Source organism: Stegostoma tigrinum, chromosome 3 (genome assembly GCF_030684315.1).
Source record: "Stegostoma tigrinum isolate sSteTig4 chromosome 3, sSteTig4.hap1, whole genome shotgun sequence".
In the NCBI taxonomy this organism is placed as follows: domain Eukaryota; kingdom Metazoa; phylum Chordata; class Chondrichthyes; order Orectolobiformes; family Stegostomatidae; genus Stegostoma; species Stegostoma tigrinum.
Genome location: NC_081356.1, coordinates 66,395,498 through 66,409,442, shown reverse-complemented (window position 1 = coordinate 66,409,442; position 13,945 = coordinate 66,395,498). Strand labels below are relative to the sequence as shown.

Sequence of the window (13,945 nt, the reverse complement as noted above, 5' to 3'; positions counted from 1 at the left end):
GACAATAAAATTTAGCTTTAGATTTATAATTGTGTCAGATATATCTGGCAAAGTTTTTTTGGTCAATAATTTCTGATCAATAAGTTCAGCAGGAATTTTTAACTCCCAGGAAACATTTTGGTGTTGAATTCTATAACTGGGCCACAAAAATGTCGCATCTTGCATAGTTTAATTTCTCATTCCAAAGAAACTTGAATAACTAAAAGATGAGCTAGATTGAGAAGATTCTTTATTAAATTTAAACTTGTTTGAATCTTTTGAGGGGCAAAACGTTCCTTTGTGACAATTTAGCAAAGGCACTGACATTCTTTGCTTTGAAAAGATCAAGTTCAATCCTGAGATTATGGTAGTGTAACTGAGGCCCACTTCCATGTATTAGGCAGAATTTTCTCTTCTGAGACCAAATTTCGTAGTGAAACCTGCAAAGCAAGGGGGTGTTCTGCTTGTGGACAAGGCAGGGTTCCTCACACACTTATGTTCTTGACTTGTGTGGGTAAAATGCCAAATTTAATTGATAGTAAGTTTTGAATTTTCATGAGGAATTGGTTTTGTATTTAAAAGGGGCCGGGGCAGTGCTTCGATGTGTACCCCAGGAGTATCACTCAACCTTTGCTCATCAGCCCCACTAATGCTTGGAGATCTCGGAGACCGGTCATATGAGTAGCACCTTTGCTTTGTCACTGCTTTACTGGAGGTTCTCCTGAAAGCTGGCCTTGCGGAAAGGCAAGATCTTTTTCTTTGAGGATGGAAATAAGAGGTTATCCTGACTGATGAGGGCAGCCTGAACAGAAAAGACTGCGGATGTCAGCCCTCACAGGCAGCCCAAGAACCCTGGCTCCAAACCTGTGAAAGATTTGCACAATCTGTCTTTGAGGCTGTCATGGGGCAAGGATGCAGCAACAAAGGTGGTCTTTTGAGTTGAGTTTCCATTTGAGTGCAATCCCACTTATTTGTCCTGGTCAAGATTGTTCCATGCCAACAGTGTCTCACCTGGGTTGGTATGGTGGCACGGTCAGAATTCATCACTAATATGAAGTATTTCTAGCAACAAGCCGTACTGCACATGACCGAGACTTCTCATGAGCTGATGATCATGGAGAGACTTCAGTCCTAATTGACAGCGTACAGGGGGTCCCTAAGTTATGAATGTCTAACTTGCGAATACTTGCACTTCAGAACGAGATTCCATACATGGCTGTAATTCTAAAATTCTGACGTGAAAATTTCCAGTAGTTACAATTGGCTGCTTTTCATTGTCCTTTATTATATTTGACTTGCATACAATTGACTTGTGAGCAGACTCTAGAACAGAGCCTGTTCTCAATCCAGGAACCGACAGTTGGCATTTGTGCAAAGAAATGGCTTGGTTTTGAAGGCTTCATGGAACTGAAGAGGCTTATACTTTCAAAGCTAGGTGAAAAACGTGTACTACACCATGTTTGTGCCCAGATATGTTTTGAATTTGTGAACACAAGATTCCCAGTTCTGGCCAATAAAATTGTGTCTGTGAGTGTAATTTCAGCAGGTTTTGTGTTGATGTGTATTTATGCATGCTAAGAACTACAACACAGGGTTCTAGCCATGAAGGGTGGGCACCTGATTAGCCTGACAAGCTAAGTTGATGGCGAAACTTTAACCTGCCGTTGGGAAACTAACTAACTTTCTTTTTACCTGTTACCCAACTGAGATCCCCACGTGCCCTTCTAAAAGTTTCAGGCAGACCTGGACCATTTGTCTAGTGTTTTGTCTCTGATTTTAAAAATGAAGCTTTAAAAGTGACGTTGACTGCATAAAGGCAGATTAAAAGTATGTGCGATGATTTATGTCATGATTTACAAAGTATTTTGACTGCAAGAATGTTGGAAAAAGAACAGGGAAAAGTCAGTTTAGAATGTACTCAAGGTAAATACACCACAGAGGTTATGCGCTGAAGTATCCACCACCTGATCTCTCGGTTGGCTAAATTGCCTGTGAGGAGAGATTAAGGAAATTCGATCTTACATTCTCGAGAGTTTTACAGAAGAGAGATGATCTCATTGAAGTAGACAAAATTCTTACGGGGCTTGATGGCACAAATGTAGGATGGACTGTTCCCCTGCTTGTTGGTCTAAAACCGAGGGACACATGCTCAGGATAAGAGGTAGGAATACGATGAGGAATTTCTTCAACCAGAGAGTAATGAATTTTTGGCATTCTCTACCTTTAGGCTGTGTAGGATCAGTAAGAAACTTGATGGATTTGTAAATATGAATGATCTTAAGAGACGTACGAACAAGCTTTGATAGAGAATATTGGCTTTGTTCTGGTTGAATTGCAAACCTGGCTTGCAGGGCTGAATTGTTGTGCCGTTTCTTTGTGCCATATTCCTGAAATGTGACAAATAATCACAACGGAAATGATACCACTAAGTTAAGATCCTATCAAAAAGCAAGTGCTCACTTTAGGTAGTTCTGTGTTTTTCTGTAAAGAAGCATCGCTGTTCTTCAGGAGGATCTGATTTTCCTAGAGGTTACAAGTGTTACTTCCTATTTGTCATTGATATGGGCAAACTTGCATGGTTTCCAATCTTGTAGAAAACCTCCACAACTTTACAGTTTATTGAATGTCAAACCTGGCCAAGTTAAATGCAGATTAAAAGTATTTCATAATAACATTTCACTGACTGCATCCAGGTATTTTGTTTTTCTCTGAAGCCATTGTTTTTCTATTATGGTTGATACATTTCCGTTTCCTGGAATAACTGTTGCATTAAACTCAACAGCTCCTTTGCTGAAGGATGAATACTTTTTCTCAGCATAATACAGTTCAGAACTCTGATGTAATGTTAAGAGAAATGGAGAGAGATGCTACTTCCAGGCTGAATGACATGACCCCTATGTATAAGAGTTGTGTAACCCAAAGAATTTAGAGAGGTTACTCATGTTTTGCATAGCTAAGTTTATTAGCCGCTGTTTTGCAACCAAGATTATTATTGTTTTTAGAATTCCCAACAGTTAATTACTGAACGATCAATCCTCAGTCTTGAGTGTGGAAAGAATCCTCCCTCACTTCAGGAAGGCTAAATGTCTCCATGGAATGAAATCTGACTTGCCACAGCAAATTATCAGTAATTCAAGTCTGTGTTCTTTGTTTAACAATAATACACCTTTTTAAAGAATATTTTAAGTATGTGATCAGTTGATGCAATTACAAATTAATATTCTGTATTATGTACCTTTTTATAACAATATATACCAGTATAAATGTTGGGCTGTGTTGCATTTATACAGAACAAACTGGGAGATACCGTTGTGCATGCTGCTGCATGGAAGGGATATGAAGATATTCTAGAGCTATTGCTCATGAAAGGTAATCTTTTAAGTTAACTTTGCATGCAATGTTTTAATTTTATTAACTTAAATTTACATTATATGTTGACATTAAATTTAAGAATAACTACTTAAATCCTACTCTTGTGCCCTTTCACAAGTTAGCTTTGCTTGTGTATGTTTCTCTCCCTGACCTGTAGAATGAATTTGTGCAAGCTCACATCTGGTATAAATGGTTGTTGTTTGATTCACTTGTCAACTTCAGTTGTTCAGTTTGTCTGAACATCTGAGTGTCCCAGATTTCCTTCAAATCATCAAGTACAAATTGATCATTCTTCTTCAAAGCAAAATCTGGATTTTTTGAGTGGAAATGATAGTGATAATTAAGTCTTTGTGAAATCACAATGAATACTTATTTATACTCTCTCTATTTCCAGAAATAAATTAATTGATTTTTTGACCCAGCTAATCAACTAAAGTGCAAGTTCAGCAGAGAATGAGAGAAGATGACGTTAGCTTCTTTTTAAGGGAGATTGACGATTAGATTATTGTAGCATGATTTATGTAGATGGGGATGAAATAGCTGGCAATTTTGGTAGATCAATTATCGATTATCTCACTGTCCAATTTTATTCTGTATCAACATCAAAGCGAAAGAAACTTGAGATCAGCACACTGGTACAACATCTCACATTTGTCATTCTGGAGATTTGGGCAAAGGTCTTAAAACCGATTAAGCCTGGGTATGAAGAGGCCATCTTTTGGTTGACCCCAGAGGACAGAATCTGTAAGAATTTTGCACATGCTATTAATTGCAGGGCTTTCAAATCTGCAACACATGCACAACTACCACCCTCTCCTATTCGCCAGACAGTAAGGTGTCTGTTCCACTGGCAAGTTAGAGTCAGGCATCTTCTCTAAGAGACCCGAAGATACAGGAGCAGAATTAGACCATTCAGATTATCGAGTCTTCTCTGCCATTTGATCATGGCTGATATGTTGTTCAATCCCATTGTCCTGCCTTCTCCCTGTAACCTTTGATCCACTTACTAATCAAGAGCCTATCTATGGCTTTCTGAACTACACTTAATGTCTTGGCCTGCACGGTCTTCTCATGCACCAAGTTCACAGTTTTGCCACTCTTTGGATGAAGAAATTCCCCCTCCTCTCTGTTCTCTAGGGGCATCTCTTCAGTCTTAGGCTGTGTCCTTAGGCCTAGTCTCTCAGTAGTGAAAACATGGTCAGCCAGTCTGGACCTCTTGACATTCTGTAGAGTTCAATCTGGTCCCTCTCATCATTCAAAACTCTATGCAGTACAGACCCAGAGTTCTTCACCGCTGCTCGTATGACAAGCTCTTCATTCCTAGGCTCATGGTTCTGGAACCCCCTCCAAGGCTAGCACAAGATTTTTTTAGCATTGGGGAGCCTGCAGTCAAATCCATCTTCAGTAAACCTCAGGGTAGGGTGGTCTGGGTGGGAAGCTCTCCAGAGGATTGGTGTGGACTCGATAGGCCAAATGTCCAACTTGCACATTATAGGGATTCTCTGATTCTGTGAATTTATCACAAGAGGAAGACACTACTAATAGCAAGATTTTACTGTTAGTGGAATATATTCTAAATAGTGGAACATTGTGAAATGAGACTTCCCCACTTGATGGATTAAGAAGGTTATAATCACTTTAGAATCTCTCAAAATTATGGCAGTTTTGTGTTGAAGTAATCTTCTATGTTAATAGACCCAGTTTTTCTAGTTCTGCTTATGAAACAGGAATCAGATGCTTTGTGATTGTGATAGTAACCCAGTGGGCAAGAGCTGAAATTCTATCTTGACAGGATACAAAACAATGAGTTAAATGTTGTAGTTTTTGAGCCACAATGTTTTGTCCTAAAACTAACTCCAGAAATAAATCTCACATTAACTTGGTCAACCCGACAGCATTGCTTTGAGGAAAGGTGTAAAATAAGTGTACCTTTCAGATGAATCAGCATTGAGGTTAATCAGGTAACTGGATCAAAGTATTTCAGAGTACCACCTTTTCATGGTTGAAATCATTGTTTTGTCATTTTTGTACATTGTTTGATCATGTATTTATATTTGCATTGAAATATCTACTTAAGAATCAAAGAAGTGGTGATAATTGCTGAATAGGATTTCTTGCATGTGGGCTAAAGTGTTGAATTCTGAACTGAGATCCTGTTACTTCTGGATGTAAGGAGTAATTACAGCATGTTAAATATGAGTTTTTGTTCTTCATTTTAATCTAAGAATTGGTGCCTGAAAATGTACACGTTTATGAAAGTACATAATTGTAAATAGGAGGTGGGTACATATATTTCGGGGAAAGAAATTGACTCATAGGAAAAGCAGAAAACCAGACCTGGACAACTGGTTATGACAGCACATGGATTGTTGACCTTATGCAGTTCTTTTTCAATGTTCTAGGACTTGATCTAACTTTCATGAGTATTATTAAGTTTGGATTTCTTGGTGATGGAGCATTATTAGCATCTAAACATTTTCTTTTTCCTCCTGTCAACCCTTCTGACCAAGATACGTTTTTGACATGGGGAGGATATGACTGTAAGAAGCAGTAGTTATTTCTTTCAGATGGCCTCTGAAAATGTGTAATTGCTGATATTTCAGCATGCCCATTAATAGGAGGCGTTCTGTCCATATGATACAATCTTTGTGTTTAATTCAGTTACTAAATAATATGAGATGCACCCATTCTGCTGACTTGATACGGAACATAACTAACTTATTGCTTAAAGAAGAACTATTCTGTGGAAACTTTGTGCTTTGCCCTAACTTGGACAATTTACAAATAATACCAGTGCAAAAGGAACACTGCTTTCATTGCATGAGATGCTGACTGGTTGGCAAGTAGACTCTGACAGAAGTGTTGCCATAGAGAATGCACTAGTTAGATTATGATTGATAGATAATGCTAAATTTTAAGGTTGAAACCAGGCAAGTTGACTGTAATTCTTTAAGGTCTTGCCCTGAAAAATGAACCAGTGTGTGGCTGTCACCATTTTATTCATTCACGATGTGGGTTTCACTTGTTAAGCTAGCATTTCATGTTGTTTTCTAATTGCTTTGGAGAAGGCAGTGGTGAGCTGCCTTAAACCACAACAGTTCCTTCTGGTGTAGGTGTACCACAGTGCTGTTAGGAAGGGAGTTCCAGGATGTTTGAGTTGTTAAATTGTTGATTTTTGTTGAGTTGGAATGGGCACAATGTGTATTCCATATTGTTGGGTGTGACCATTCTAAATTTGTTGTCCACTTAATTCTTAGAACACTCAGGATTGTTAATGTCCATTGCAGAATCACATTTAGCTGTTGAGATTTGCAAACCAAAGACTGGTTGGGCACAGCTTGCAAATCATTAAAGGAATATGTTATTTGCCAAGATCTGCCAAGCTTTGGGATATACAGCCTACATACCTAGTATTGCACTGACATTGAAATTCATGTACTGCATTACTCATGTGATGCATGAGATGCCTTTTTGGCTTGATAGCAGTGACCTGTTCATGGCAAACAATACTCATGATGCATCTGCACAGTAACAGCACAAAGCATTTATCTTCAGCTGTTGCTCAATCCTTTGAGGTTCCTTCCCCTTCTAACATGGACTGGGCACTTTTCTGGACCAAAAGTGATAGGCTTTAGTGTGCCAGAATGACCCCGAGCTTCCAGTTGCCTGCCACTTCAAAACACCATCGTATTTCCATGTCAACACTCATGGAGCAAATGGTTCAGCCCATGTTTACAAGGCTGCTATAAAACCAGTTTTGAAGTGTGAGAAACTGTAGGAATTCCAGTCCATATATTGGCCAGACTTCAGGAAGTGTCAATTAGAGCTGGTAGTTGGTCCCAACCCAAAACACTAACTTTCCTGCTCCTCTAATGCTGCCTGGCCTGCTGTGTTCCTCCAGCTCCATACTGTATTATGTCAAGAAAAGGAGTTTGTGACATTCAGAGGTGAATTTGAGTGTAGGATTGACTTCATTAAGATATGTAAAGAAATTTATGGATGTAGCTGATAATTCAAATATTGCAAATTTTTGGTTTGCCAATTTTCAACTTGGAAGGGTTACTAGTTTAGTTGTCATTCCATTGAAGTAATGTTTCTCATGAACCGAAACAAAAGTAGTTGAGAGCTGAGTGTACCGGGATCCCAAAGCACCATGTTTTCTTTGGGCATACATCGATGTTGTTAAAACTGAAATCAACTGCCTGAATTAGTTCTTATCCTTAAATTCAATTAATACTGATTCTGTGTGGTGGGTCCACGTTGCCATGAGGGGCATAATAGCATACCTCGTTCAAAGATGGGTTAAAATTCAATTTGCTAAAACTTGAGACCCATCTATGATGGCAATTTGAAGTCAAACTGCCTTTGTATTTTCTATTGGATTGGCAATATTTACTACCTATTCCTTCTTCAAAAAAAAATATATGGAAGTATTACATTTCAGCACCGTGGTCATGCATGATTTTACTAAAATCTAGTGGATGATCTTTGAGGTAGTGGCATATCTTTGTTAGTGACTGATGACAGGACAAGAAGGATGTCATTTGCTGTCCAAGTACAAAACACAGGACAACTCCTATCGTAAGTGCGGCCATCGAAGTATTTATATATTGAACTTTTACCCTGAGAAATCCGTGCCTGCTAATGCTACAACTATTCACACCGTCAGCTGAAACTGTCGAATGGTTTATGAGCCTTGATATCAAGCTTGAACTGTTTCAACAGCCATATGGGGGAAAGAAAAACCTAGCCACCTGTATAATTATTTCTCCTATCTTTAGGTGCCAGGATAGATCTGAAAAACAATGAGAATAAAGTGCCGCTAGACATGGCCACCAATCCACAGTGTTCTTCTCTTCTTAAAAAGAAATCCGGGCAAGGTAAGGAAGAACTGTCATGTAAACTTTTTAATGTGTTGTCTTGCGCCAAGTGAAGTCATTGTAAGTAGCCTAGACACTTGCAAATCATCAGTCCTGCATGAGGACTTCACAAAGGAAATCTCTTTTTGAGTGCTAATGCTATCTAAGCACAAAAGTGTCATGTGATATTTTGTTGATTTAGAAATATGTATTCTTGGGTACAGAAGTAGTAATGTAATGTAGGATGATGAAGTGTGGAGCTGGATGAACACAGCAGGCCAAGCAGCATCTTAGGAACACAAAAGCTGATGTTTTGGACCTAGACCCTTCATCAGAAAAGGGTCCCATTATCTCTTATGTAACGTAGGATCTAAGTTCCAACAATTGATCATTTCATGAAAAGGAACCAAGGAGCTGAGGGTCATGATATTATTTATATGTGCTCTGTTTCTGAGTCCTTTCTTAATGAATCATAAACTGATGCTGTGTAGGAGGTGTTCAGCTCATTGCTCCTATCCCAATTCTTACATTTAACTATCCAATTAACCTTATTCAATCCTCCTTTTAATGTTCCTATTCAGACTGCTTCTACTTAGCTTTAAAGCAGTGCATTCAATATTACAACTCTTCATTTTAAGAAGATGGTTCCTTCTGTTGTCTTTTTTTTGATTTGTACATTAATTCTGTCCCTTCTGGCTGCCAGTGCTTTTGCTGCTGGGAATAGTTTCTCCTTACTACTTCTATCAAAACTCTTTAAGGTTTTTAACATATATCAAACCTCCTTTTTAATCTTTCTGCTCTGAGTGGAACAAACCCAGCTTTTCTCCTGAATCTTCAGTTTTGAAGAGTCTTCGTTGCACATGCTTCAGGACCTATTGAGTTTCTTTGGCAGTTTCTGTTTTGATTCTAGTTTCAATCCACACCTCTGCCAGTATAAATTCAGTAGATATCTTCTGCCCCCTCTCTGAAGCTCTGAAATTCCTTAAATGTGGTTTTCAAAATTGAATCCAATGACTGCAGTTTAACCAAGGTCTTATAAATTTTCAGCATAATTACCTGGATTTTACACTGTGCCCCTAAGAGTAAAAGCAAGAATTTCATCTGTTTTGTTTTTAATAGCATTGTCAGCTGATCCCACAGCCTTCGATGATGTCTATACATCATTGTAGGTTACCTAGAATGGAGGGTTTAAGTTATAAGGAGAGGCTGGATATACTGGGACGACTTTGCCTGGAGTGTAGGAGGTTGAGGTATGACCTTTATAAAGGTTTATAAAATCATGAAGGGCATGAATAGGGTAAATAGTCAAGGCCTTTTCTGCAGAGCAGGGGAGTCCAAAACTAGAGAACATAAGTTTAAACTGAGGGGGGGAAAGATTTTAAAGGGACCTGAGGGGCAACATTTTCACACAGGTTGGTGTGCATATGGGATGTGCTGCCAGAGAAAATAGTAGAAATGAGTACAATTGCAACATCTAAGAGACATTTGGACAGGGACGTGGACAGGAAAGATTTAGAGGGATATTGGCCAAATGCAGGCAAATGGGACTAGTGCAATTTAGGAAACCTGGTCAACATGGAAAAGTTAGGCGGAAGGGTCTGTTTCCATGCTCTGACTGGTATCTCCAGCTCTTTGTACTCATTTTAATATGTATTATTTAGTTTGTATTGGCTCTCCTTAAGCTTTCTGCAAGTTAGATGTAGATGGTATTGTAGGAATTTTTTTTCTGATCTGTGCCAAAGATTCAGGAGGCAGGTAGCATTCAGGCAAGTAGAAGAGATTTGTTCAAGCGAAAACTGGTTTATACAGGGAGCATGCCAAAGGATCTTCCCCAAATCTGACTTCGAAAGATAGATAATGGCACACCCTCTGCATTTACAAAGAAATACAGCATTTCTATACATTTTGGGTTACAGTAATAAAATACAACGTAGTTACTGTTCTTTACCCGAATCCAAACAATCCCACAGGACACCTAATTAATAATGGACATTTCCATGGCCAGCCCCAGATTCCCATGATCTCCTGGTATTAGCTATACATTGTAACCTCTAGGCCTTGTGATCTTTGTAAGCATCCTACTCCTTTGCGTTCCAAGAAATTTAATGGCTGTACTCCTTTTGGGTCTTTCTCAGGCTTGCTTATCTATAGGAACAGCTTGAATTCTATGTCCCACTGTATTTTGGTGCTGTCTTTTATCATATCCAGTTACTCCTTTTATTTTCCAACTGTCCCAATTACATAATACAAAAATAAAATGTCAGTTAGCTTTAACTAATTGCTGTATGGTTAACTTCTATTACAAAGTATAACGTTACGCAACTACTTCTGTCAGGATTTTGTAATTTATGGGTTGTGTGCAATCTACCTTGTTCAGGGCATGAGAAGGTGTCTCCTAAGGCTAATTAACCTTTACATTTAAGCTGAAATGTTTTTAAAGGCTTGTATTATGTCCTGGTTGTATACTGAAACAAACTTCTACGATTAGAGGATTTTTAGGTAGAAACTATTCATTATTGCTGGAAGCTTCAAAGAGACAACTATTTACTAGGGAATAACCTAAGCCGCTGCAAGGATGACAGCTAGAGGACCTACTCTAGCACCTGATGGTATTCATTTACTCGACCAATCATCCTTTCATTAATGAGACTGTAGTTGGTCATTTATCTGTCCTAAGGTATCCTCTTAGCAGAACTGTCTCGTTCTTTTACAGACCTTCAAGCAGTTCTGTTCAAAGGTATCATTGTATTTTACTGTGTGAGCAGGCTGCTTAGTTTTGCTTACTTTCTGTCAGCCATCTTGTAAGCAGGCATCGGCCACTTAGTGTGTTCAGGTACAAGCCTCCTTACACAACCAGGTACAGGTCACCCCTACAGATCCCTCACTTAGGACCTAGATCAAATTGTGGCCGCAGGGCCATCAAGCAGTCCAAATCAAAGTTCATAATTCCAAATTAAATTTCAAGAGCATTCTTCAAGTGATGTTGCATCCGTGACGCTCTTGCCGTTGCTCGATGAGGTATTCTTTGCTGTTCCACTACTCGTCTGTTGGCTTGATGGTGCGTTATAGGGCCCACCCTCTTGGTCCAAGGTCTTCTGCAGTCAGCTTCTTCATTATTGTGGTAATAATGCATTTTACAAGACAAAAACAATGTAACATAGGAATAGTGCTATAACAAACACTACTATTCCCTGTACAATGGACGTCCCAAGGGATCCCAGTCTCTCACTGGCCCAACTCCATAAGGTCGAAGAGGCAGGTTGTTTGAGTTTGTTTATTTCTTTTTGGATATGGTTGGCCAGATCAGTAATTGCTTCTGAGTTACTGGGGACGTACTTACAGCGCCCTTCCAATGAGTGCACGTGTTCCTCCTATCTCGGCTAGTGTCATGTTGAGAGCAATTCGGTTTTGAGGTGCCATAGTTCGTATGGCGACCACATCTGTGTTTATGTTGCTCAAAGCTCATGGGGTGTCATTCGCTCTTTGCTCTAAGACTCTACCCAAATTGATAGATTTTCTGGAGAACTTGTCTGTGCCATATTAGGGTAAGAATATGGAAAGGAGCCTGTCTGCTCCTGAAATTGCATGTTTGTGTCATTCTGGCATCATCTGCAGGAGGGATGCTGCATAGCCTGTGAATACTACTGTGTAGGCTAAGCAACAGGCCCTGTCCAGGTTGGGAGTAGTCAGGCATAGGCTCTGTGTCCACACACAAAGTAGGTGTCGTTGTACGGGATGAATAGGATAATAATCTTGGGGTACCAACATTGCTGAAACATTCTGTTACTCGTGAGGTTCTTGAAGGTCAGGAGGTTGGGGCCTCTGTGCATGAGAGACGTGTTTAGGGATCCACGTGTTTAGGGATCCCATGGTCAGGACGCGTGCCCGATGAGCCCTGGGAAAGGGTATGTGTAAGTATTCTAACTCTGGGCGCAGTTGCTAAGTTCCGTGGGTGTTCCTCCTCTCTTTTTTGGTTTTCAATTCTTGTTAAGCAGATCAAGCCGTCAGGTCACCCTTTTCCTAATGTGTTAGTCAGTGCGATGAAGGACGGTGGTCATAAGGTTGTGTAGCTGGGTTGGTATCGTCCTGTAAAGGTGTTTAGGTTATACCCTGCTGATTTCCATTGTGCCCTATCTCTGTCAGTATTTACTAAATATTTTCCACTATTAATAGGATGCCTGTCTTTATCTCAGTTTTGAACTATTCTGTCGTAATACCCATTCGGCTAATTATGAAACTTTAAAGAAGATAAATTGCATTGGTATCCCTCTCTTAGAGTGTGTGGGGACATGGGTACAGATCCAGCAATTGGAAACATCATGCTCCCTAGCATACATGTGATAAATATGAAAACATATTAACATTCAAATTCTTGCTGTCCTCTTGCCTTTCAGCCTCCGATGGGATCAAAAGTAAGAGGAACCCTGAGAGGATTAACATTTTCATACTCGCGTCGGTTTCAGCAATGTTCTCGATCACAGCCTTTACTGTGCAACTGCATCACATATATTTACACATGACTTGAATCTGTCCTGGTTGTTGTCTTGGGGTTGAGGATCCTGTACCTGCTGTTTGTTGGTGTGCGCAGATGAGGATGTTCCAAAACCTCCAAGAGTGGGAAAGACAGCATACCAGACTAGCAAACTAGACAGACCCCGTTACCTATTATATACTCTTAACTGTATAGAATGTCTCCATATACCAATTCCATTAATACGTGCACTGTTACTGTTAATATTATCTCATGAGGTCTGTCCCAGTTGTGGTGGTGAGGTTCCCTTGCCTGGGATTACTTTCATCAGGATCTTTTATCCTTGGGATGGCATTTGTTTATCCTGGGTGCCCCGTCAGACTTCCACTCCGTGGTAAGCTGCTGGTTTGTGCCTGTCCTTGAAGTATGTGTACATACTTAGAAAGGGATTTCATCTAATCCCAGACTTGTTCCTTGCTGTTAGTCAGTTCTGCTTCCCCCTGTGATTAGGTCCTGGAAGACTCTCATTGCCTATCCTTGTCATGAGTTCAAAGGGTTGTCGCTTAGAGGGCTGGTAGAGCAAGGGTCCATTTAACCCCTTCTCCTATTATTGCCCTTTTTTTGTTCATTTCTCAGCACATTAAGTGTTCCATTCATCCTCTCTACCATCTCGGAGCTCTGTGGATGGTAGGGGAAATGATACTTTTGTATTATTACCAGTAGTTTACATGTTTCCTTTAGGCATTTAACAATGAAGTGTGTCCCTTGGTCTGAATCTATTTGTAGGGGACCCCCACCCCCGCCCCGGTGTTATTTCTGCTGCCAGTATTCTTGCCCCTGAGGTTGCAGAACAGTATTTTGTGGGTAAAGCTTCTACCCATCTGGTAAACTGGTCAAACATGACCAGACAGAATTTCTTATTCTGACTTTGTGGGAGTTCAATGCTTGAATCCCAACTGTTCACAATCTATATTAATAATTCAGAAAACAGAACTAAAATGTAATAACTCCCAAGTTTTAAAATGTTTGGTTGAGAGGATGAGCTGTGAAGAGGATGCAGCGATGCTGTATTGTGGTGTGGACCAGCAAATGCATCGCAGTTGAAGTATATGATGGATATATGAGAGATTATTCCCTTTGTCAAAAAAACAGGAAGGCAAATTATTATTTGACTGGGTGGGGCAGAGATCTGGAAAATATGCTACTATTTGCGAAAATTTGAAATTGTCCATTTTGGCAGGAAGAATAAAATGAAGCATCTTAT

General features: G+C 39.7%; 1 protein-coding gene across 2 annotated transcripts in view; it reads left to right on the top strand.

Moving 5' to 3' along the window:
- ostf1 (osteoclast stimulating factor 1) overlaps nucleotides 1–13,945 on the top strand; it is a 93,758-nt gene that overhangs the window by 59,751 nt on the left and 20,062 nt on the right. For both annotated transcript variants that reach the window (XM_059644648.1, XM_048527803.2), the window contains 2 exons: nucleotides 3,270–3,348; nucleotides 8,133–8,231. In XM_059644648.1, the coding sequence (XP_059500631.1) occupies nucleotides 3,270–3,348; nucleotides 8,133–8,231 (178 nt within the window). The remainder of the gene's footprint in view (nucleotides 1–3,269; nucleotides 3,349–8,132; nucleotides 8,232–13,945) is intronic.